The sequence below is a fragment of the Mobula birostris genome, chromosome 15, assembly GCF_030028105.1.
Source record: "Mobula birostris isolate sMobBir1 chromosome 15, sMobBir1.hap1, whole genome shotgun sequence".
Taxonomy (NCBI): Eukaryota; Metazoa; Chordata; class Chondrichthyes; order Myliobatiformes; family Myliobatidae; genus Mobula; species Mobula birostris.
Window position 1 is genome coordinate 40,566,607 of NC_092384.1, and position 27,307 is coordinate 40,593,913.

Below are 27,307 nucleotides of genomic sequence, written 5' to 3' on the forward strand. Positions count from 1 at the left end.
AACTAAAAGAAGTATTGAGGTGAGCAGTGAATATCCAATTTTTATTTCATCTTCATGAATGATGAAAACGTCAATGTAGTCATAAAGTACCTATCGCATAAGTGTCACAACCATATTCGATAGTTGAGGTGAAAAAATTTGATGCATTCAAAAGCAGCTCAATAAATATGAGAGAGAAAGATTAGAAATATATGCTGATATGATGGTGTGGAACATAATTAAATTGAGCCAAATGACTTATTGATCCATTATTCCATGCAGCTTCAAATATTTAATAATTACTATTATTTAGTGAAAAATACTTCAACCGTACTGGTACTTAATTTACTCAGTGGTGAAAGGGCTCAGCCAGTTGAACTTTCACTAAAATGATTGAATTGAAAATTCTGCTACCTTTGTGAATAAATTTGATATAATTGCCTACATGTCTCATCTGTGAAAAATCCAGGATGAGTAAAAGGACATGTGGCAACATTGTTCTAAAATATATTACCTACATTATGATTCCATATAGAAAGTGTCCTAAATTATTTCTTGCACATTTTAATTGTGTCATTTGTAGTTATCACAAGTTTGGCAGTACGGTAAGTTATAGTTTGCCACTTTGAAGTCTGAGTTTTTCCAAATCATGTATAAACTGAATAACACTAACTTGTTGAGGGAATAGGTATCAAGTTCCTACATTGTGAGCTGCAGGGCTTAGCAAGTTGTCAAATACTCTGTCAATATAGCTGTAGGCTAAAATGCAAGATAAACTAATTGTGCCAACTATTGAAGCTCTGCAGTTTAGAGATATCATAATCATTCGGAATGCCAGACACCAGAATCTAAATTATCAGGGTTCAAGTTACTTTGGAGTATCTGGCCTCACCAAACAACTTGGAATCATTTCTTTCTTCTGGATTTTTGGAACACCGTTTGTTCAGTCAAATTTATCCAATTTTCCTGAACTTGAGTGATCCCCAAATAACAGTCTATTCATGGATTTGGCCAAAGCTACCACTCACTGGATAATGATGTGTGATATCCATGTGGGATAAGGTGGGATGGGGTTTGGTTTTAACTAGGAAGAGGCATTGAGAAATAGCTATACTCATCACTAGTTGTAACGTATTTTGGGACACATATTGAACTGATTGACAAGTAGACAAACCTACTATATAGTCCATTGGGCACCAAGACCTTCAAGATAATGTTCACTTACCGGTTGCCCATACCCAAAACTGTAGTCACGACTGGTCAGTGGTAATAGTTCAGAGCAAAATTTGGTGCTGGGCTCAGAAGTCCCCTACCTGGAATACATACCATGCCCTTTCTAATGTATGCTTCTTCCAAGCACCTTCAACATGGAGAAATAAGACATTGTTGAAGGACAATATTCGGAATCATCCAAAGGCTTTCTTACGTGTATTTGAGCTAGATGTAAAACAATCTGAGATACAGAGTAAATGTTTCAATACTCAGCACCACTTCTTCCTGCCTATATATATCACTATGCTGCTAATTCTAGTAGGTCCGTATTATCAAGACGTATGCAAGCATTGTGATGAAGTAGTTCAGGATGTTGGCTGAAAGTTATTATTCTGTTAGTATGACTATTGTCAGTTACTTGCAGTGCCATAGGAGTAAAGGTGGTTTTCACTCCACGCACCTGTTTTCTGGTTTTTGGCAGTCACCTGAGGTCTAAACATTTCTAACTAACTGCCCGATCTCAAACTTCAATGCTGGTGCATCAGGAAATTGCACATAACGTAGATTGCAAAGTAAGTTTGGGTAGGTTTGCGGATTAGATATTAAGGGACTGTCAATATTTAATCAAAATTTATTTGCATCTCTGGCCCAGGAGTAGAATTGTACTCGACAGAGAAGATCTTTTAAAAGGATTGAAATTTGCAGTTTTGTTGCTTGTACTGTGCCCTCTGTCACCACTGAGTCAGACATGTGGATTCTCTGGTAGATAGATCCTCTTTTTAGGTTTTTACTTAATGCTTGCTCCTATGTCATTATCCCTGGTTACTAACATCATTCAGATCACTGTTAATAGCAGCAGGCACTCAGATTAATAACCGATCTGAGTATTCTCCTGAACCAGTTACTTTTTCAATCCCTTCTCTTTAATCCAGCTCTTCCCTGATTCTCTGGATAGCACAGGAAAAATTCCTTGAGAAAATTAACAGGGTATAGAATTCAGAGAAAGTTAAATTTAGTTAGAAAAGAGAATACAGCAGTTTAATAGAGTGGTTGTGAAAACTCTTTACTTCCATTTCAGTTACTAGCTCTAACATCACACCAGATAACAATATCGACAACACTACTATTCAAATAGGTGAAAATCTAATGATAGTAAATGCCTTTAAACCTCTAAATAAGGAATGACCAAATCCACTGTTACCAAAGATTAAAGACCCAGCAATATTCCTTGGAGACTTCAACAGCCATCATTAAGATTGGGGATACTCAGAAAACAACACAGCCAGAGAAGCGATCAATCATTGGGCATCTAATAACGACTTCCAACTACTTACTATACGATCCTAAAGATAAGGGAACATTCTTCTCAGCTAGATGGCAACAAAATTACATACCAGACCTCTGTTTTGTAACAATAAACAATCAGCTATCCGAGAAGTCCTTGCTGATTTTCCTCATAGTCAGAACAGATCCATGCTAATAATGGTTGGATCCCAAATACCCATTCATCTCTCTATCCCAAAAACCAGATGGAACTTCAGAAAAGCAAACTGGGAAAATTTCACCTTGCAAGTCAACAATACATAGAAGAATACCACTCACCATCGAAAATTTCTACCGATTTCATAGACTCGTGCTAGAATGCGTGAAAGAGGCAATACAGAGGGGCCATCAACAAGAATATATTCCTTGTTGGTCTGAAGAAGGCAAAGAACTATTTCAAGAGTTTAAAACAACAGGCGAAATGACTACAGCTAATGATCTCCTCAAATCGCTCCACAACGCCAGGCAAAATAGAAGGATGGAAACTGTCAAAAACATGGACTTCACTCATTCCAGCAAATCAGCATGGACCCTCCCCAAAAAAACTAGATCCCAACACAGCACCAAAGCAGCAAGTCACTCAGTGCAGACACAGTAGCAAAACACATCAGACAAAGAGGAATGCATACTCCTAATCATAAATTTAAAACACGTCAGACACGAATACCAGAAACTTTACAATAGTGCGCCAGAAGCTGATGACAGACTTACACTTCCAATAACATAATAACATCAGCCGAAGTAAGTCCGCCTTGCAAAGCACTAAATCAGCAAAAGCAACCAGCATCAAAGATATCTATCTAGAAATGTTGAAACATCTCAGAGAGGAGGATATCAAGTGGTATCACTGACGTCGTAATAGAAGTAAAATACCCCGACACTTGGGAACGTGCCAAAGTCATTGCAATAGCTAAACCAGGAAAGCCTGCAGACGATCCATCAAGTTACTGCCCAATTTCTCTCCTCTGCTGTACCTACAAACTTCTAGAGCATGTTATTTTACCCAGAATATTACCTCCAATAGGTCCTTACATACCGATCGAACAAGCTGGCTTCAGACAACACCACAATACCAGTGAAGGATTTCTCATTCACATCGTACATCAAATCAGGCTTTGAACTCAGAAGGAAAACTGAAGCATTTTTTATCGATTTATCGGCTGCATATGACACCATTTGGAGCCAAGGCTTAATGTTAAAACTAGTTCAGACCATCCCATGTCAAATGATCCTGCGTCTCGTCCACAGAATGACAGGCGCCTGTTCTTTCTTCACCTGCCTAGGAATTGACACCAGTCACATTATGAAATTTCGCAGTGGTGTCCCCACAGGGTTAGTCTGGCTCCAACCTTGTTCGGTCTGTATCTCACTGACCTCCCTGAAACCAAATCTAATGTGTTGGTGACTGGGCCAAAGCCTTCCAATTGAACAACGTCAAATCCATTGAAAGAAAACCTTACCCAAGTTATCAACTCCCTATCCAACTACCTCTCAAAGTGGTACCTAAATATAAATGTCAACAAAACAGTAACTTCCATATTTCAACTGAACAACTGACTAACCAAACTTAAACTTAATAACAAACTGCTACCCAACGATCCACACCCAAAGTACTTAGGAGTCACACTAGATCGAACTCTCTCATACAAGATACACCTCCTCATACAAGTGTTGCAAAGAAACTAAAATCCAGAATGGCCATGATCAGGAATATAGCAGGAAACAAATGGGGTGTTAACCAATCAGTCCTACAAACATCTAGCCTATCACTATATTTCTCAGTCGCCGAATATTGCACACCCACCTAGGAGAGAAGTGCTCACACAAACATCATCAGTACACAGCTTCATACTTCTATGAGAATAATCTCAGGAGCCCTAAGATCCACACCTGTCCAATGGCTCCCAACAATGAGCGGAATAGCACCCCTGGAGATCTGTAGAAGAGCAGCTTCAGCAAAATTCTACAGACATATCCAAGCTATGTCCAACATTCCAGTTCATAAACTCATAAACTCATTAAAAATGCTCATCCACCTTCCCAACTCAAAACCCGAAAACCTTTCTACAACTTGAAAAAACCTCAACTCCTATGACAACACACTGAAGGGCGCCAGTACTGGCACACTAACACATCCCACCCCCCTACCCAACGGAGATCTGATTGACGGCTCCACCTCGCTCCTCCCGGGGTTTCCTACAGCTACCAGAAAAGGCTGGAGAGCTGCAACTAGACTCGTAAGTCAACATGCCAAAACAGCACAAACACTACATCACTGGGGCACCCAGCAAACCCCAGCATGCCGCTGTGATGCCCCAACCCAGGGAGTCCTCCACTTGGTCCAAACATGCCCTCTCACCAAGGTCCAAGACGGTTTTGCTGCGGTTCATTGGTGCAGCCAGGAGCTGGAGGAGTGGCTTGACAAAAACCAATTAGGAGTGTGAAGAGAAAAATACCTGCCATATGAAACAACATAATCCTTCTAGATATAAGCTAAGGAAGAGTGATGTAAAAATTGGAGATTATGGCAGAGTAAGGGTACAGCTAATTTTTCAGAAGTCAAAAGTAAGTTGCAAATAAATTGTGGCATGATAGGCCAATGGGCCGAAGGGTGGTATTGTTAGAGTAATTGCAATATGGTGGCAGAACTAGCAGCCACACTGATGTACTATGAATAGATAGAAGCTTGGTGCTGTAGAAAGCACAGATGGACTTGGGGGAGAGATATGCAAATCAGTAAAGACAGCATGTATGAGAAATGTTTGGTTTAAAAGTACTATAGGACTTCTAAGTCGGATCATGCAGCAAACAAACTCTGAAAATTTTTTATGGAACTTAATATGACTTGGTATTCAGTTCTACACCAGAGGAAGCATTGAGTTCCGCACACAGTAGAATGTTATTTGGTATTAAAATATAGAAATATACGTGAGTTATAAGAAAACATAATAAAGTTGTTTAAAATTAAGAAATGATTGATCAGAGTAATGGAAGCCAGCTGTCTTCTATATTTGAGCATCAGAAATAAAGAGCATTGATGCAGATTTGCAATGAAGTATAAGACAATCTTCTTTTGACAGAGAATCGTGAGACTATGCAATTCGCTGCTGGGGTTTGTGATTGAGACAGAAAGTAGGTCAGCCTTAAAAATGACAGTGAAGGAGAAGTGAGAGAAGAGTGTGAAAATGTGTAATTACATAAATATGATTAACCATTTGTTTTTGTGGAGCACAAGCATCAAACTGAGTCATATGAGCTAAATTAACTAGTTTTGTGTTGTAAATACTTCACATTTCTTTTTTGTGGAGCACAAGCATCAAACTGAATCATGTGAGCTAAATTAACTATTTTTGTGTTGTAAATACTTCGCATTTCTTTGCTAAAAGTGACAAACTGGTATGGAGAGATGAAAAGGGTTAAATCTGTTATTGTCAGCATACTCATGAAATTGGATACACCTTCAGCAATTGCAAAAGATATTGTTGGGTTTCCAATTTAAAAGTAGTGGATAAGCCAGTACAACATGTGCGCAAAGGTATTTTCCTTGGCCAGTGAATGTGGCTGGTGAGATTTGAGGTTAATAGCTGCTTCTTCTGAAACCTTTTCTATGTCGCTGTCAAAATATGCCATTTACCCCTAGAAATGAACAGTCGATGTATTGGGCCAAAATGTCAACTGTTTGTTCACTTCCTTGGATGGTATCCGACCTGCTGAACTCCTTAGCATTTTGTGTGTGTTGCTTTGGATTTCCAACATCTGCAGGTTTTATCATGTTTGTTATTTACCTCTAGAGTTGTGCAGTATTTAAGAATGTGTTTCTAATTTCTACATTAAGAACAAAATCTACCACATATCGAAAGGTGGAATTCTGGTAGAATTTTATTAGTAGCTAAAAATTCTAGCCGCACCTGATTCTAGAAAGAGGTGCATTTTTGACAATATTTGGTACACTCTCTATACATACGTTGATTTTAAATAAAGGGCATGCCTTTAAACATTTATATATTCATCGGTTTCATCACTAAAATACTTTTGGTTGGTTCCAAAGCCAAAAGAGATAAAACTTCTTGATAAACTTGAGGACTTGGCTTCCCTTGTAAAATCAGAAATAACTAGCCTGGGCATTATCCCTGATTCAGATTTGAATTTAAAACCCACATAAAGACCAGAGCAGCAATTCTACACTTAAGAAATATTGCAAATGTATGTACACTTCTGTCATGTAGTGACGCTGAATAACTAATTCATGTCTTTCTATCGAAGAGACTACATTCCTGCAGTGAATTTTTTATTGACCTTCCAAAGCAATCTATCGACAGACTTCAACTGATTCAGAAATCTGCTGCTAGACTTTTAACCAAAACCAGGATGAGGGAACATATCACTCCCACCCCAGCTACTCTGCATTGGCTTCCTCTATCTTGATTTTAACATCCTCTTACTTATTTAAAAAGCTCTTAATGGTCTGGGACTGGAATACATCACAGAATCGTTTGCATTTTATAATCCAGCTCAAGCTCTCAGATATTCTTCCGCTGGTCTCTTAAATTTAAACAACGTCCCTCAAAAGATAAACAACAGGAATTCTGCAGATGCTGAAAATTCAAGCAACACACATAAAAGTTGCTGGTGAACGCAGCAGGCCAGGCAGCATCTGTAGGAAGAGGTGCAGTCGACGTTTCAGGCCGAGACCCTTCGTCAGGACTAACTGAAGGAAGAGTGAGTAAGGGATTTGAAAGTTGGAGGGGGAGGGGGAGATCCAAAATGATGGGAGAAGACAGGAGGGGGAGGGATAGAGCCAAGAGCTGGACAGGTGATTGGCAAAAGGGGATACGAGAGGATCATGGGACAGGAGGTCCGGGAAGAAAGACGGCGGGGGGGGGTGAACCCAGAGGATGGGCAAGAGGTATATTCAGAGGGACAGAGGGAGAAAAAGGAGAGTGAGAGAAAGAATGTGTGCATAAAAATAAGTAACAGATGGGGTACGAGGGGGAGGTGGGGCCTTAGCGGAAGTTAGAGAAGTCGATGTTCATGCCATCAGGTTGGAGGCTACCCAGACGGAATATAAGGTGTTGTTCCTCCAACCTGAGTGTGGCTTCATCTTTACAGTAGATGAGGCCATGGATAGATATGTCAGAATGGGAATGGGATGTGGAATTAAAATGTGTGGCCACTGGGAGATCCTGCTTTCTCTGGCGGACAGAGCGTAGATGTTCAGCAAAGCGGTCTCCCAGTCTGCGTCGGGTCTCGCCAATATAAAAAAAGGCCACATCGGGAGCACCGGACCCATTATATCACCCCAGTCGACTCACAGGTGAAGTGTTGCCTCACCTGGAAGGACTGTTTGGGGCCCTGAATGGTGGTAAGGGAGGAAGTGTAAGGGCATGTGTAGCACTTGTTCCGCTTACACGGATAAGTGCCAGGAGGGAGATCAGTGGGGAGGGATGGGGGGGACGAATGGACAAGGGAATTGCGTAGGGAGCGATCCCTGCGGAATGCAGGGGTGTGGGGAGGGAAAGATGTGCTTAGTGGTGGGATCCCGTTGGAGGTGGCAGAAGTTACGGAGAATAATATGTTGGACCCAGAGGCTGGTGGAGTGGTAGGTGAGGACCAGGGGAACCCTATTCCTAGTGGGGTGGCAGGAGGATGGAGTGAAAGCAGATGTACGTGAAATGGGGGAGATGCGTTTAAGAGCAGAGTTGATAGTGGAGGAAGGGAAGCCCCTTTCTTTAAAAAAGGAAGACATCTCCCTCGTCCTAGAATGAAAAGCCTCATCCTGAGAGCAGATGCGGCGGAGACGGAGGAATTGCGAGAAGGGGATGGCGTTTTTGCAAGAGACAGGGTGAGAAGAGGAATAGTCCAGATAGCTGTGAGAGTCAGTAGGCTTATAGTAGACATCAGTGGATAAGCTGTCTCCAGAGACAGAGACAGAAAGATCTAGAAAGGGGAGGGAGGTGTTGGAAATGGACCAGGTAAACTTGAGGGCAGGGTGAAAGTTGGAGGCAAAGTTATATTCCATCTGGGTAGCCTCCAACCTGATGGCATGAACATCGACTTCTCTAACTTCCGCTAAGGCCCCACCTCCCCCTCGTACCCCATCTGTTACTTATTTTTATGCACACATTCTTTCTCTCACTCTCCTTTTTCTCCCTCTGTCCCTCTAAATATACCTCTTGCCCATCCTCTGGGTCCCCCCCCCCTTGTCTTTCTCCCTGGGCCTCCTGTCTCATGATCCTCTCATATCCCCTTTGCCAATCACCTGTCCAGCTCTTGGCTCTATCCCTCCCCCTCCTGTCTTCTATCATTTTGGATCACCCCCTCTCCCTCCAACTTTCAAACCCCTTACTCACTCTTCCTTCAGTTAGTCCTGACGAAGGGTCTTGGCCTGAAACGTCGACTGCACCTCTTCCTAGAGATGCTGCCTGGCCTGCTGCGTTCACCAGCAACTTTGATGTGTGTTCCCTCAAAAGATAATTAGCAGGTCAGCTTTTTTTTCAACTATGCACCTAAACTGTGGATTTCAGTACCCAAACTATAATTAATGCAGACTCAGTTGACACTTTAAAATGCCAGATCGAAACCTATTTATTTAATCATCTTTTTAACTCACATCTTTTTGTCCTTTATTTTCATGTTTTTTTTATTTTCATGTTTGCACTTTTGCTGCATTGTAAAGCTTAGTGTAAAGCTTAATGAGCCACATTGTCAAGAAACGTGCTTGATAAATAAAGTTGTTGTTATTATTTTAGAGTGCAGTGGACAATAAATTTAAGAAAGTAATATTTAAAAGTTTAGTGTTGGTAAAAATGCATGCTTAGTTTTATGATTCTTTAAACATCCAGTGTTGGTGGAAGCGCAAGGTGATGATAAATTCATTCTAGGACACAGTTAGTTTGTAGGCTGTGTTAACTTGGTTTTTTGAAGTTTCTTAAACTGGTACAAAGGCCCTCAGTTGCTCATCCTTACCACACCTGTTTTCCGTCATGATCCAACTATCATTCTCTCATAGTTTCCTCCCAGTTCTGTATGTTTTTTTGCCAAACCCCTGAGGATGCTATCCTATTTCTTAACTCCCTACTGATTGTACTATTCTGTCACCTAAGACACAAGTGTTTGGGTAAGTCAGTGAATTATTTAATAGCCAAAGTTACTCTATATAATAATAGAAAAAAGGAATAAATTTACTTCATGAATAACTTTGAAATGACAAGTCATTTGGTAACTATTTAACAATATGGAATAGAAAAAATCAGTGATTAAAACAGTTGAATATGAGCAAAAGGTTTAATTCTGATATTGAAATCCAGACTTTTTGTAGCTGTATTCATCCCGTCTAGTTAGGAATATTCCCATATACTTCTGATTAATACCTTGTAGATAATGGAAAGATTTTGGAGAATAGGAGTGTGAGTTAGCCTTCTGCTAAAAGACGAATCAGGATATTGATGGAGGGATATTCAAAACCTGAAAATTTGTAGTTGACTATTATAGTGGAGATGCTTAGTGTCTCTTTCATTTGCACTTTGGTATTGCAAGTTTTATTTGCCAATTACCAGCCTGTTTCTGTTTATTGCCGTAGTCTTCGGCAGGTAAGTTTATGAAGTACATTATCTAAGGAGAAACAGTGCAATTATCTGGAACATGTGAAGATGCCCTTAAGCATACTCACGGTGATGTCCGGGCTGAGATAACTGATTTCCAATAACTGAAACTGTCCTCTTTCTGCTAGTTACTAGTGGAGAATTTTCCCTGATTGCCGTTAAATTTAATATTAATCAAGTGTGAATAATCTAGAACAGCTGTCCCTTGGATGTTACTGGTGATGTTTTTGTAAGGTTATACAGAGCACTTTGAACTTTGTCATGATAGATCAATGTAAGTGATCTAATTGGCTTTACAGTTATGTTTAGGTAACAGAGTGACTTACTGGACCAATTAAGAGTCCTCCACATAAATTTAGTGTCACATTTAAAGCAGACTCGGTAAGGAAGGCTGGTTATCTTTCCAAAAGGACAACAGTGAACTAGCTAAATTTTATAATAACTCTATAGTTTCATGGTCACAATGCCAGCACAAACTTCTTTTTGCTCCAAGTTGATTTAATTATCTGAATTTAAATTCACCAGATGCTTTGTTAGAGTTTGAGCTCAAGCTCCAAGTCCTTCATCCAGGTCTTTAGATTACTAGTTATATAACTAGAATCTTACAGCACCATGTAATGTGTAGGTTATTATCAGACTGCCTATGACCACAAGGTGTACAAGATGTATATGTCAGTATCATAGAGGATTAGGGGGAAGTATTAGCTCAATAAGTAAAACTAAATGTATATCTGTAGTGTAACAATTGTCTGCCTTCCCTCCGATCTATAGTATACAATGCTGTTAGTTTGTGTCACCAGCTCTGGAGATGAACACACTGTATTTTCAAAATCTAGGATTGCTGTGTGATGATTCATTCTGCAGGACAGTCGTTGATCTCCAATTGTGCACAAAAACTGCTGCAATAAAGCTGCACCGGCAGGGATAACTGTAGAGTTTCAGATGAGGCTGGGTTATAAGAACACCTACACAAAGCTATTTGTCAGACAGAAACTGCATAACAGAGACGGCAGCACCAACATGTAAAACATGAGATGGTGAATACTGAAAAAAAATGCAGCTGATCCAGACAGTCTTTCCATTGTTTATTTAAGAATTTTCATGGGAGTTCAATTAAAACTTTGCAATAAGAGACTAATCCTTTTTACATCTATCAAAACACATTTGTTAAAAATTTTCAAAATAGTTAAATAGACTTGCATAAAAGATTTATTCTAATGGAGTCTTCTTAGAATACTGTTCTTTATAAAGCTCATTATCTCCTGTTCACTAACCATTGACAATACTGCAGTGTTTTACTGCAACAAGCTGTCTTCTTTATTTATATCAGTAGTAGCTGCATACTTGACAATAACAATTCCTCAATACTTAATATATACTGCAATGTCAACAAATTTAGTTGTGAATAACGATAAAATGAAATAAGGTTGCTTTTATGTACAGAAATTCTGTAAAAGGATTCCTCTGTAATTTGTTAGACAACATATCCTTCATTAAAATATGAAATTCAGTTGTTTAACATTTAAGTGATGCCACAGTCTATTATCACTATCTACTGCAAGCTAGAGCACTATTATCTAGAGCACTTCTCCGGTAGACTCTTCTGCAGATCCTCATGAGTCAGAATGTCTTGAAGGGAGTACTGTTATACTTCTTTCACATTGAATTTGCCTGTTGACAACACCTCACGGCAATCAGGACATTCATGAAGTATCTAATATGATGGAGAATTGCTGGAAGCATTTAAAACTTGCTATTCTCATGGCATATGCTGAATCCATATGCTAAATGTTCTGCCATACCAAGATTGATTTTGAAGGAAGAAAATAATAAAGGTATAAGAACAAATTAGCAGAATGTTAAATTCTGCAGGCATATGACAGCTATGGCATGTGCCTGCTGTTTTTAATCTATTAAATCTTTCAGGATGTGTAGTAAGAGTGAGTGGTGTCATCGATTGGAGAATGGGAGGACAAATGAGCCTTCCGATACACTTGGGACAGATGGGTTTTTGGCTGGTGCTAACCACAACTGAGGTTAGTGTATATTGTCCAAGATCATCAGAAAACAGTGAGCAATAATAGTAATGCCTGAGATTGTGAGGAATTACAGCAGCAAGCACCAAATACCTGGATAGAATGATAGTGTGGAGAAAGTTCTTGGTATATGTCTCGGTTATGACTGTTCAGGGTATTCGATTAACCCAGCACAGCATGATCAGGTAGGGCTATAAGGGGTCAATAATATCAGCAATGGCTGACCACAAGTCATCTTCTGTGATTGGCTCTGAGCTGATAACAGATTGATAATCTTCATTGGATGAAGATGTCATCTGATGTTGTGTCATGTCTAGCAATTGTGTATATAAAATAAAGCCATGCTTTCTATTATCAGGGCAAGAGTAAGGACCTTACTGAGTAATATGAAAGGGCCTTTCATCCACTTGTAAGTTTAAAATTGATCATCATAAACATACTTTTGTTTAACCTTGAAGGGAAAGTGTGAGTAATTTTTTGCTCTATCATAGTATGATGAGAATTGCACTGATATTTGGGGCACATTCAAACAGAAAAGCAAAGCCCATCACAAATGGGCAAAATGACAGTTCTTGTCCGCAAAATTAACAGTATTACCAGCAACTCAGGAATGAAGCCAAAAGGAAGCTTTGTCATGGAAGATAAGTAGTGGCAAGTAAAGGCTAAGGAGATTGGCTTTTATGCTTATAAATAAAATGTTTAGGAGTTTTTCCACATACTATAATATCAAATCTCTCATGGTGCCACAATCCTCTGAGCACATCTTTAAGAAAAACCAGATGAAAGGAATATTTGACTCCCTCCCAAACCTTGAGTCATCTTGATAGATACTGCTATCAAATCCATTTACCTAATTCCCACTAATCCCAGGCGCTGCCCACCACATCCATGAAGAAGTCAGATGCACTACCATGCAAACCAAGAACCACAAGGGAGCAGAGCTAGATTACGTAACAACTGAAGTGTGCAAAGTCAGAGTTAAAGAATCATTACAGAAATAGTACACTTTCCTCATTTGTGGTGCAATGAGAAGATTCCGAACGATGAGAATAAAACGTTTGCAATCTTTAAGTTAGTAATTAAATCAGAATCTGGAAATTACTGAATCATTACTTCACTTTCTACAAAAGTCTTGCCTGTATCTTCTTTAGTGGAATTCTCCTTGCCACAGTAAAGATGCTGGAATATCATTGATGATTTAAACCGTTTTCAAGATAACTGTTGTCTGTCACATGTCCTCCATTGCTTTGACAACATTTTTTATTCCTTCAGTTGCAAAGCTCTCTGGAAAATTCTGGTCAGATATGGGTGCCCTTTAAAATTTATAAATTTAAGGCTTCTTTACAATTAGATGTTTACCACCAACGTTTGGGGTTGTGCGGTTGTACCATTGCCCAAAGACCAACATTACTCCATCACTTTGTCAGTCATCCTTACTCTGAAGAATTCCTCTGTACTGGAATTGATTTCCACTACGGCTTTTAAATCTTTGTTCTCTTTGCCCAATGACAAGCACCTCTAAATAATCCATTACTAATCTTTTGATGACATCATTGTGCACAATGCGAATGATCTTCAGTGTAACTCTTGCTTTGGCTAGCGGCTTAATATAGGGGGTGATAGCCCCTGGCCCAGCCAAAATTAAGAAATCTCGTTTGGGTGGATGCTACATGATGTGTCTCCTGTTACAAATCAGTACCCCAAAATAACAAACAGTACACCATATGCAATTAAATGATTAAGGTTTTATAATTCTTACTTTGACTATATGGTTAGTAAAGAAAATGAAGAAAAAAAGAAAAAGGGCCTAATCTTGTGAAACAGTCTAATGCGCAATGGTGGAGCTCACTGATAGGCAGATTGTCTACCATCGACCTCCTCCGATCGTCACTGCTCTTCAGACCCTCGCTCCAAGTCCACCCTGTCCGGCGGTCTACCAACTCTCTCCATTTGCGTCTTCTCTCCGCATCTCTCCCCAGCAAAAAACGCGAAAATCTCTCTTCCAGACTCTCAAGAAAGAACAGCATTCCAAACCCCATTATCTCTAGTCATAACCCAAACATTGTTGCTACAGAGAAACCATTACATTATCAGTGAAACCCTACAGCATGTTACATCAGTCAAACTGAATTCTTTTCACAGAGTTACCCTAGCCTAAGATTCCTACTTAACACAGCACATAGCCTGCCTCAGGACTTAATCATGTCCCATCACAAATCATTACCAAGTGAAGAGCTTGGAGGCAATTGGGCATGACCAATATCTGATAGACCCATTTTTCAGAGTGATGATGCTGACATTGAGATTCCACACAAAATCTGGTGCACAAACCTTCTGGTGTTTGCTGAACATAAAGTGCTAAAGCACACCAGTTTCCAGGTCTGTAATTCAGTTGTCATTCCTACATTACTCTATGGATGTGAGACCTCAGCGAACTATCAACTAGAGCACAAGAAGCTGGAACAATGCCACCACCCATCCCTGTCAATGCTCCTGCAATTATGGGTAGATTGCCACAATGTTGCTAACATGTAGATGCTAGGTTTTCATCTTCCCAAAGAAGTCCAATTTGCCCAAAGATTCTTGGATGGTCGGAGGACATGGTTACTTTTGGAATGAATACTGAAAAAAAAGCAGATGTAGATATTGTGCAAGTCCCGTCCTCAGTGGTTCCAGTACCATAAGCCACATTAAGCAATAGAGGGGAAGAATTGTTGCTAGCAGATCCCTGGCCTATGAGAAAATGTTTGTACCTTCTGTAAATATGTTTGTGAGTTCATGATTAGACTCTTGTGACATCTCAGGACTCAATTATAATAGAGGTCTTCCTTAAATCATGCTGACAGTAATAAAGAGGAAAGTTACAGCTTTAGGCCAAGTAAAATCTTTAGTGCATCTTCTAACATATTTCACATCTCACATTAATTTCATGTTTTCTCATAACATAGAAGAAAGCTATTCTGCCATCAAGTCTGTGCCGCCTCTTGGAGCAACCATCAATCCCATTCTCCCCACTTTACTCCCTTTTCATTCAATACCCTTAATTCTCCTGGAAACCACCTCAACTCTTTTGAGTTGCATCATCTCTTTGACGATAAGACCTGTGGTAAATGGTTCACAAAAGAAAAGCTCAGAACGGAGGAAGAATTAAGAATCATAATTAAATGCATTAAGTAGGAATAAGGAATAAGGAGATGATCACAAGGATAAGGTTGATGAGCAAACAGAACAGGATAAAGTTTTAGAGTTCAGAGTGAATTATATATTATAGAGTCAAAGCTAAGAGTGCACCAAAGGTGGGCAGGTAAATCATGTTGGTGGTGACAAAGGCATGACTGAGAAATTGAGGGAAGTTCAAGTTGGGAAGGTGAGGGTAATATGCAGAGGTTACATCAATCTCTGTGAGACTTTATAAGATCGAGAAGTTATTTTGAAACAAGATAATAAACTCATGTGGTTTGAAGCTGTAAACTGCAAATTATTTAATTTTTTCAAATTTATTTGAGTAAAGAGTAAAATAATTTACTTTTACTTTGCTAGTTTTGGTTTTTAGCAGTGAATTCAAATAGCTGTATAATTTCTATGAGATTGTGCACCATCCCCTTGAACGGGTTAAGAATTCAAGATCAGGCTCAACTTTATTATTATCTGACAGTACATACTGTATAACCAAACGAAACATCGTACTTCCGAACCACAGTGCACCCGCAAAACATATCAGACCCAGCACATCATACAAAATATTACCATAAATAAGTTAATAAAATATAATTCAAAGTGCATGTAATAAATACACAACACAGGTAAACAGTAAATGATACAGTAAACAGCTTGCTGTCCTGGTGGCAAGACCTTGGTGGTGGCCGGGTGTTCATTAGTCTCACAGCCTGAGGGAGGAAGCTGTTACCCAGTTGGCAGCCCTAGTCCTGATGCTCCTCTACCTCCTTCCTGATGGTGGTAGGTTAAAGAGATTGTGGATTGGGCATTAGGGATCATCAACAATATTCCCAATAAATGTCTCAAATGTGGAGGGGGGGCAGGGGAGGAAAATCCCGGTGATCCTCTCGGCGGTTTTTCCTATACTCTGTAGGTCTTGCGATCTGATGTCTTGCAGCTTCCGTACCGTACAATGATGCATTGATCAGGATACTCTCGAATATTCAGGTACTCTGTTAGAATGGGGGCAGGCCTTGTATGCCTCAATCTCTTCAGAACGTGTAGACCCCTTGACTAATGAAGAGGTGATATGGGTCCAGGTTAGATCATCCATGATGTGCACACCAAGGAACGGCAGAACCATTGATGAGCAATGGAGTGTGATCAACCTGTGCTTTCCTGTAGTCCGTAATCCTCTCTTTTATTTTGTCCATGTTGAGATTCTGGTTGTTGTTCTCACACCATTTGATAAGCCTTTCTACCTCCTCTCTGTATGCCAACTCATCATTGTTGCTGATGAGGCCAATCACCATTGTATCCTCAGCAAACTTGATGATGCAGTTTGAGCAATTTGGTATCTCTTTGAACAATCTGATCAAAGAATTGTAAATGAAAGGTGCAGAATCTGAAGCAGTAGTATCACGGAAAATATTTAATTCATTTTCAAATCAGCTACAGGAAGAAAAATCAATGGAATGTGGGAAATGAAACGTGAATTTGAGGAAAAAGCAGATAAAAGGGACTGGAGACAAAGTTACAAAATTGTAAGCTCAACACCCATGAAAATTAATTTCCAAGGCAAGAAGTTGTTTGGTAATTAAGACTTACATGCATTTTAAAAAGTTGCTTACATTGGAATAAATTATGCCTAATATTTCCTGGTGAGTTCAATGGGCACATGCTGTTTTGTCTAAGTGAGCACGTTCATACTTTCTAATATATTTAAATATGACATCTATCAGCAGAGTAATGTTATAGCTTTTAAAGAAGCAGTACAAAGTGGAAAGCAGATTTTCGCATTTAACTAGGCCAGAAATCCCTGATCTACTTAAGCTTTAATAATTGATCACTGTCAATCTCATCGCTATTTCTACAGCAAAATCTGATCTATTAGCTGTACATCCATGGCTGACAGAAAACTTTAAGATCATATTAAATCCACAGAAGAGGCATATAACCCGGCCAGAAATTGCTGTAGGCCTGATGATTCAAAGCATTTTGAGAATCAGCAAAGGATCAGGAAACTGGTAAAAAAAAACCAAGATAGAATATTAGGATAAATTATAGAAGTATGTACCAAATAAAATATGAGTTTATTGTAAATATATGAGTCTCCTATAGACAGAAATAGGAAAATATATAATAGGAAAACAAGGAAATGTCAGAGGAATTAAACCTATCTTCACAGAGCAAGGCCCAAAACACTTAGCAGTATCAGAGACTCAAGGGACTAATAAGAACAAGAAATCAAAGAAAATTCAGTATATACTAGTAAACAAAATTTAAAAATTGGTGAGCATTAAGGCCAACTGATCCACAGATCAGTATCCCAGAGATTTGAAAGAGGTGGCTACAGAAACAGTGAAAGCTCTGGTTGTCATCTTCTAAAATGTCATAGATCGAAGATTGAAAGGAAGCAAATGTGAATTCTCACAACTCCCTGGAATCCAACATTCAAATACAGCAAGCAATAATTAAGGCAATTTCTATTAAGGCCTTTATTACATGGGAATTTAAGTATAGAAGTAAAGATTTCTTTATTAGGCCTAGTGACACAATTTAGGTCTCCTTATCTAAAAATGATAGTCTAGCCATAGAGAGGGTGCAGCAATGGTTCAATAATCTGGGGGCGGGAATGCCAGATTTGCTGTCTGAGGGATGACTGAGTCGACTAGACCTGTATCCTCGAGAATTTAATTTTTTATAGGGCTTTAAGGAGCTTGTTTCCCCTGGTTGAGCGACCTAAACCCAGGGATTGCAATCTCAGTAAAGGGGTAGGTTATTTAGGAATGAGTGTCACAGAGAAGCTGGTAAATATTTAGGCTCTTTTCCACCAAAAGACAACAGAGACTCAATTATTGGTTAAATCAAAACAGAAACTGGTAGATTTCTGCATATCAAAGGAATTGGGGGATGTGGGAATACTGTAGGAAAACAGAGTGTTGAGGTGGAAAATCATGACATTGATAAATAGTTGAGCCAACATAAAGCATGATATAGTTAACTCTTGCTCTTATTTTTATGCATGAGTTATTTAATTTACAACCTTGAAGATTTGTGCTTACGACAGGAAAAGAAATACAGGGAAAACTTCAGTTTTTAAAGTCATAGTTGACCTAAGCTGAAATATGAAACAATTATGTGAGGCACCTATATCTAGACCCTTTGAAATTTCACTTCCATCATGTATCCCTGTCTTCTTGTATTTTTATGCTTTTATTATTGATCTGATCTCTCTGCAGCTGGACAGCTTAGCCAGTCAGCACATTTTGCTCTTCAGCTTCCCTATGTGGTCCTTGGTCTAGGACGTAGTGCAAACTTTCTCGACCATCTTTTTGTTGGGATTCCTCGTCCTATTGGAGAAAAGGTAACATCACAGCTGGAAACTGTTGTTATTATTTTCATTTTGATATATGCACACTCAGTGGCCACTTTATTTGGTACACCTGTATACCTGCTCATTAATGTGAATATCTAATCACCTAATCATGTGGCAGCAACTCAATGCATAAAAGCATGCAAGTATGGTCAGTTGTTGTTCAGACTAAACATCAGAATGGGGAACAAATGTGATCAAAGTGACTTTTACCATGGAATGATTGTGTTTGCTAGACAAGGCGGTTTGAGTAACTCAGAAACTATTGATCTCTTGAGATTTTCACACACGGCAGTCACTAGAGTTTACTGAGAATAGTGCAAAAAAAAAAGTCCAATGATCAACAGTTCTGTGGGTGAAAACCATGAGAGAGGTCAGAGGAGAATGGCCAGCTGGTTTATGCTGACAGGAAGGTGACAGCGACTCGGATAACCACACATTATAACAGTGGTGTGCAGAAGAGCATCTCTGAACCCACAACACATCAAACCTTGAAATGGATGGGCTACAGCAGCAGAAGACCATGAAGTACCTAATAAAGTGGCCACTGAATGTATATTACTGAATTGTTTGAATTGAATGCAAATTCAAATATGTGTTAGCAGCTTCAAAGACTCTTAGTACAAAGTGATAAGAATGAAAAAAATTGAGTAGATTTTCTTCTCTAGTTGCTTTCCTCAGCCAGTGATGCATCCCCTCAGTCATTGAGTTGGAGATGTCAGTGGGCTTCTGTTTGACATAAATTCAGAAACAGTTTCTTTCAGAGTTCGAGTAAGTTTATTATCAAAGTTCATATACTATCTTGAAAATTAATTTCCTTGAAGTAATTTAAAGGAAAAAAAAGAAATAGGTTATAAATATACGAAAAGCTATGCATAAACAAAGACTGACAAATGCCAATGAAATTAATACTGAGAACATTTAATCAGAGCTTCAGTAAGCTGCAACAAACAGAAATCATGATTAAGTTGCAGCAAAATAAAACCAGAGCTCTTTCCTTATAGAAAAGCAAGAATGAGGAATAGTTTAGTACTACAGATCGAGAGTAAAATCAACCCTATGTACCAGGGCAGTGCAGACTTCAGACGTGATTCATGGTACCCAATCATTTCTATGCTTTCTAGGATGATCGCTGCATTATATTAGCTTTACAATGAAAGGCCTTTACAGTTTAAAATGTTAAGTCATTGATTTTTTTTAGTTCTATTGCTTTAGGCATAAATCTGGTGCTGGGAGAATGTGTGGTGCTTTTTTCCTCAAGCCTTTGTCAATTCTATATTGCAGTTGACAACCGTTTGGAAGCCCAGAAATGTAGGTTATCTTGCACCCCCTTTGTTTAGGGAAGTAACTCAGTAGGACGTACTGTAGATAGAAAGCCACTATATTGTAACAAAAGACAGGCTGTTTAAATATTTACATTTAGTTTTTTACACAGTCATAATCTGTCAAATAATAGTAGATAATGACTGATACTTAGTATTAGGTGCTCGGTTTTAAAAAGCGTAATTTCTTTGTTCACCTGAAGTCTGTGTCACTGGCAAGAGCTGCCTTTATTGCCTTTGAACTTCTGGACAGTTAAGAGTTAATCACATTGTGGTGGGTCTGTTGTCATACATAGACTAGACCAGATATTCTTCCTCAAATATCTAGTAGCTCCCAGTGTAATTTTTTTTGGACATAATTATTTACTTAGATTTAAACTCCCACCTCTAGAGGTGGCATTCAGATCCATTGTCCAGCATTCTGATTAAAGTCCAGTAACTTCAGCAGTCTTTTTTTTTCTACCACTCTCCATTTCCTTTAAAATGCTTGCACTTCGCCTGTGTTTGCAGTTTGAATATAATTGTCCATGGACTTCAAAGTTTTAGGGACATATCAACCTTGTATTACTAACATTACTGTAAAGCTGTCAGCAAAAAATCTTGTTACTGTTAGTGCTGCATCGCTGTAATGTGCCATACTGTCTAATGATTCCACTTATTTTAAATATTTAACGCCATTTTGAAGTGATATTCTGCCTAATTATTTTCTGCTCTGTTTTCACTTTTAACAGTCTGTAAGAAAACAAGAATGGACAGCTATCATTCCAAATTCTCAGCTTATAGTAATTCCATATCCTCATAATTCACCAAAAAGGTAAAAGTAATTTTATTTCTCTGCAGTAGTAGTCAATCTGATGGTGCGTGTGAAAATAAATTGTTCACCTGACCAAGCTCCCAAAATATCGGGTTATTCCTCCTAATAACTGTGCATATTACTTTAAAATTACTGTGCAATAATCCAGTTTTAAATTAATATCCATGTAGTCATTAATGCTAAGATTCTTTGAATCTTACTTCATAACAATGGTAATTTCTGTGTCAGCAAGTACATTACCTAATTTACCAGTCAACGATTTTGTATGTGGAACTTTGCTGAATATTGTACACAGTGTTTCTCTTTTAATTCTGCACAAGGAAGAGCTCTAATATATTTCATGGAGAATCTCATCAAGTGCATTTGCAATTAGGGTATTAAGAAGAAATACCAAAATACGTCCCTGTATTCTAACTTTAAATGTTATCACTCAAACCTTTGCTCTGATTGAGCAACAGTTACCTGGTCCATTTGAAAGTCATTCTTGAGACCCAAGGCAGCTGTCTTATGTTGGTCTAACTTTTAGCAGTAGGCTTAAAGTAAGTCTATTTGTTAAAGGAATAAACCAAAGAGGAGCTTTCTGTGTCCTGTACATTCACAGCAAATGGCTGACTTGTAGAGCTCTTCCCCGGGCTGCTCATTCTATTTTGTGACCTTCTGACAGCAATAGTGTGATCTGAGGTAAATTAATTAAGTACTAAAGCTGGAGTTTATCAAGCATTCTCTCTTTTAAAGTGCTAATTATTTCTTATCATGTTGTACACCTCTATCAAGTCACCTCGCATCTTTGTTCACTCTAAAGAGAAAAGCCCTAGCTCGTTCAACCTACCCTCCAATCCAGGCAGCTCAGTTGTACCCAAAAACTGAGATTGTCATTCTAAGTGCAGAGCAATTACTGTCGAGACCCAACGCCTTCTATATATTGGCGAGACCCGACGCAGACTGGGAGACTGCTTTGCTGAACACCTACGCTCTGTCCACCAGAGAAAGCAGGATCTCCCAATGGCCACACATTTTAATTCCACATCCCATTCCCATTCTGACATATCTATCCACGGCCTCCTCTACTGTAAAGATGAAGCCACACTCAGGTTGGAGGAACAACACCTTATTATCCGTCTGGGTAGCCTCCAACCTGATGGCATGAACATCGACTTCTCTAACTTCCGCTAATGCCCCACCTCCCCCTCGTACCCCATCCGTTATTTATTTTTATACACACATTCTTTCTCTCACTCTCCTTTTTCTCCCTCTGTCCCTCTTGCCCATCCTCTGGGTTTTTTCTCCCCTCCCCCTTTTCTTTCTCCCTAGGCCTCCTGTCCCATGATCCTCTCATATCCCTTTCGCCAATCCCCTGTCCAGCTCTTGGCTCCATTCCTCTCCCTCCTGTCTTCTCCTATCATTTTGGATCTCCCCCTCCCCCTCCCGCTTTCAAATCTCTTACTAACTCTTCTTTCAGTTAGTCCTGACGAAGGGTCTCGGCCCGAAACGTCGACTGTACCTCTTCCTAGAGATGCTGCCTGGCCTGCTGCGTTCACCAGCAACTTTGATGTGTGTTGCTTGAGCAATTGTTGTATAGATTTACAATACTTTTGCTTTAGTGCATTACATAAACTGGTTCTAGGGTAGGATTTTAACAACCTTAAAAATTATTCTCTCTGAAGAATATTGTATTTCAGTCACTAAATTATTTTACTAGTGTGTATTGTCATCCTTTCTTACCCTATAATGCCTTATTATTTTAGCATTTTCATTAGACTATTGTCTTTGCAGCCTACTTTCCCCAAGTCTTCCTGAAGTCACCTCACGTTGCTCACCCTATGTATCCATGCTAGGTAACATACTGAGAGCAGGACAAAGAAACAAAGTGGTTTAAAACCCAAAATGGGGTGATGATGGGAGCTACTAACCAGGCATCTTGCAGATTTATTCTGGGTTCTATGCTGAGTTAGATGTGATAGATCTAAGGGATAGTGATAGAACCTTTAGACAGTTTTGTCAACCATATTATGGGGGGGGTGAAAAACTGTTGTTACTTTGCTGTCTAAAATCCAGTGACACATCTTGATGTGAATGAAAAGGTTCTGCTATTGTCAGAGAGCACAGGAAATATAGCCACTGAAGTATGAAAAGGGAGATACTGACAATGTCATCTTATGAGTTGGTACCTTCAAGGAAGAAAAAACAAGCCTGGCACAATCTTTATAACTAACACATATGATAAACATTCTTGGTAATTTACAGTCCTGATTGATGACAAAACCTAACACTAAATCTATACAAATATTATTTAAGCTTTATCTGCATATGGTCCCCAATTTTCATGAATCAATGAAATGGGTCATGTACCTGCATTCTGTGCAGAGTCTATTTAAGAGAATTGGTTAGGAGATGGAGGATTTCAGTTGTGTAAAGTAACATAAGAAATTGAGGATGTTCTCTCAGAATAAACAGGGTTGAGAGGAGCTGTAATAGAAAACGTCAATATCATGCCAAATTTTGATAAATAAGGAAGGATTTTTTTCATCAAAGAATCGCAGAGTCGTTAGAATTTTGATTTTCATAGTGTTATTGCTTTTATGATCTATAATGTGTTGCTTGAAAAGATAACAAGTGGATTCAACAGAACTTTAAATGGAATTTAGTATGTTCGTGAAAAGAAACAATGTGAGTGTTGTATGAAAAGAACAAGAGATTGCAGCTAATTGGAGAGCAATCTCTGAGTCAGTACACCATGATCAAATGGCCTCCAAATAAATCATATGATAATATGATACTGATTTTCTTAGATTACACTTAAAATGTAAATATTTAAAACACTTTCTATTATAAGGTATTTATTTATTGAAGGAAATATCAGCCATAAATTATTTGAAATAAGAGGATAGTATTGAGCACAAAATAGTTACTGAACTATAAACTTTATTAATTTTTTTCTGCTTTTCTTTTCACAGCTGGAGTGCCAAATTGTATCTTACTCCCAGTAACATTGTACTGCTCACCGCCATAGCCTTAATTGGAGTCTGCCTTTTCATTTTGGCTATAATCGGTATTTTACACTGGCAGGAAAAGGTACTTCTCTCAGATTTCAGTTAGTAGTCCTGCAATATGCACAAGTAGTAAGATTTTGTGTCTTATTAAACAATATTGGAACAAATATCAAAACTATTCAAATATTATATTTACAGTGGCATGCAAAAGTTTGGGCACCCCTGGTCAAAATTGCTGTTACTGGGAATAGCTAAGCGAGTAAAAGATTTAACTGATTTCCAAAAGGCATAAAGTTAAAGATGGCACATTTCTTTAATATCTTAAGCAAGAAAACTTTTTTATTTCCATTTTTTACAGTTTCAAAATAACAAAAACGGAAAAGGGCCCGAAGCAAAAGTTTGGGCACCCTGCATGGCGGTACTTAGTAGCACCCCCTTTGGCAAATATCACAGCTTGTAAATGCTTTCTGCAGCCAGCTAAGAGACTTTCAATTCTTGTTTGGGGGATTTTTGCCCATTCTTCCTTGCAAAAGGCTCCTAGTTCTGTGAAATTCTTGGGTCGTCTTGCATGCACTGCTCTTTTGAGGTCTATCCACAGGTTTTCGATGATGTTTAGGTCAGGGGACTGTGAGGGCCATGGCAAAACCTTCAGCTTGCGCCTCTTGAGGTAGTCCATTGTGGATTTTGAGGTGTGTTTAGGTTCATTATCCTGTTGTAGAAGCCATCCTCTTTTCATCTTTGGCTTTTTTACAGACAGTGTGATGTTTGCTTCTAGAATTTGCTGGTATTTAATTGAATTCATTCTTCCCTCTACCAGTAAATGCTCCCCGTGCCACTGGCTGCAACACAAGCCCAAAGCGTGATCGATCCACCCCCATGCTTAACAGTTGGAGAGGTGTTCTTTTCATGAAATTCTGCACCCTTTTTTCTCCAAACATACCTTTGCTCATTGCGGCCAAAAAATTGTATTCAAAAGGTTCAAAGGAACATCTAAACAAGCCTGATGCATTTTGGAAGCAAGTCCTGAGGGCTGATGAAGTTAAAATAGAACTTTTTGGCCGCAATGAGCAAAGGTATGTTTGGAGAAAAAAGGGTACAGAATTTCATGAAAAGAACACCTCTCCAACTGTTAAGCACAGGGGTGGATCGATCACACTTTGGGCTTGTGTTGCAGCCAATGGCACGAGGAACATTTCACTGGTGGAGGAAAGGATGAATTCAATTAAACACCAGCAAATTCTGGAAGCAAACATCACACCATCTGTAAAAAAGTCGAAGATGAAAAGAGGATGGCTTCTACAACAGGATAATGAACCTAAACACACCTCAAAATCCACAATGGACTACCTCAAGAGGCGCAAGCTGAGGGTTTTGCCATGGTCCTCACAGTCCCCTGACCTAAACATCATCAGGAATCTGTGGATAGACCTCAAAAGAGCAATGCATGCAAGACGACCCAAGAATCTCACAGAACTAGAAGCCTTTTGCAAGGAAAAATGGGCGAAAATCCCCCAAACAAGAATTGAAAGACTCTTAGCTAGCTACAAAAAGCATTTACAAGCTGTGATACTTACCAAAGGGGCATTACTAAGTACTGCCATGCAGGGTGCCCAAACTTTTGCTTTGGCCCCTTTTTTGTTATTTTGAAACTGTAAAAGATGGAAATAAAAAAGTTTTCTTGCTTAACATATTAAAGAAATGTGTCATCTCTAACTTTATGCCTTTTGGAAATCAGTTCATCTTTTACTCGCTTAGCTATCACAGTAACAGAAATTTTGACCAGGGGTGCCCAAACTTTTGCATGCCACTGTATATATGAATCAATGCCTTTAGCAAATTGATATATATGGATGTAAGGAATATGGTCCTTTCTCATCCTCAGGATATCCAAGAGGCTTTAACAACCAGTTAAATATCTTTCTTAAATCAGCTCACTTTTGTAATCTAGAAACTATTGCAGCTAAATTTTGTCCATGAAGCACCCGTGATCAGGAACATAATAATGACCATGGTATCTCTTTTAGTGTATTAATTGAGGGAGGGGTAAGTATTGACCAAGACATCAGGAGTATCTTCTTTGCTGTTCTTAGAAAAGTGGCATGGTAGGCAAAAACTGTGAAGACACACAGTAACTACGCAAGTAACTATTTACAAAAAAAAATCATAGAAAGATTGGAAGTAAGGGTTCTTATCATGTGGTGTGTGAAAGAAGCTTGCAGGGTAGATAATTGTACCTCAATTATTGATTACACAAATTTATATTTTTACAAATCTGAAAAAGTTGTATCTAGAACAAGTCTAAGCATATTACTGTGGGTCAGAGGTTCCCACAAAAGCACAGAAAGTTATTTTAATGTTTAAAATGATCACATAAATGTTTAATTGAAGACTTGGAAATATCTATTGTAACCTTTTATACCTTCCCTTAATAACTACAGAATCTTCCAAGTAGTATTTGAATGAGGTAGCATTAACTAAATGATACAATTTACAACCATGCAAGAGCAGCAACTGCAGCAAGTTTCCCAGTGCCTTGACATCATTAAAAGTGGCAATGTTGCGGTTTTGTGGATAGGTTGGAGGAAGGGGGAGAAAGTTAAACTTGTCGAAGAGTTGAAATTCATTGTGTTTTAATGAAGTGACAATGAATTGATAACCAGAAGTACTAGACAGGGATGGTGATAAATGCAGCAGATACAAAGTGAGAATTTTTGTTAGGTACAGTGAATTATCGCAATGTGGAAATACAGTGTTTATTGACTGATTCTAAGATTTGGAGGTTCCTGTTTACAAGTGATAATGGAAGTGTAAAATTCCTTCAGTTAGGTATTTGTGTTAACTACATGTCTTTCAATGGTATTTTGGTTAAATTTCACAGTTCTAATTTGGCCAAGATAAATGCATCATGATGAAAGACCATTCAATAAGATCTCTGTAAAGTCTTAACAGTGTTGAATTGATCAATGTTGGGAAGTATAACAATACCAAAGAGGGACTAGTAAACAATTGAAAAAAGCACAAATCATTGAAATAACCATTAAAAGCTATGGCAGCTTGGGTAATATCAGACAGGCCACATATATCCTTGGGTTAGCCATGAGTACAAATGACAATTTACAATGCCTATGTCACAAAGAAGAATAGGTTGCAGGAGAACAAAAGTTATCTCCACCAATATAGTAGTGGGGCTTAGCTATGAATATCAGAAGTGGTTGCTGAGGTAGCCTCTGCCCAATGTTTAACTAGGTAATCTACAAAGAAGGCAACAGGTTCCTCCCCAAATTCCTGCCCACCCAACAGCAATAAAGGTAAAAAGCTTCTGGGACTGCTGCCACAGAGGTCTCTTCTAGAGCTCCAGATGAAAACAACCAGGTTTACAGAAACATCCTTTAAATCAATGGGACCAGATTAATTGAATTAAATTTTACAACTTGCCATAGTGAGATTTGAACCCTGATCATTGGATTATTGGTCCAGTATCCAAATTATTAGGTTACA

The 27,307-nt window shown here is 38.8% G+C and overlaps 1 protein-coding gene across 2 annotated transcripts in view; it reads left to right on the forward strand.

Annotated features, from left to right (window-relative positions):
- itfg1 (integrin alpha FG-GAP repeat containing 1) overlaps positions 1 to 27,307 on the forward strand; it is a 261,975-nt gene that overhangs the window by 227,411 nt on the left and 7,257 nt on the right. Inside the window, exons 15-17 of one of the 2 annotated variants that reach the window (XM_072279638.1) lie at positions 18,550 to 18,674; positions 20,737 to 20,819; positions 23,774 to 23,891. In XM_072279638.1, coding sequence (XP_072135739.1) covers positions 18,550 to 18,674; positions 20,737 to 20,819; positions 23,774 to 23,891 — 326 coding nt within the window. Of the gene's footprint in view, positions 1 to 16,759; positions 16,912 to 18,549; positions 18,675 to 20,736; positions 20,820 to 23,773; positions 23,892 to 27,307 lie in introns of those variants that run through there. The other variant, XM_072279639.1, reaches the window with a different exon arrangement.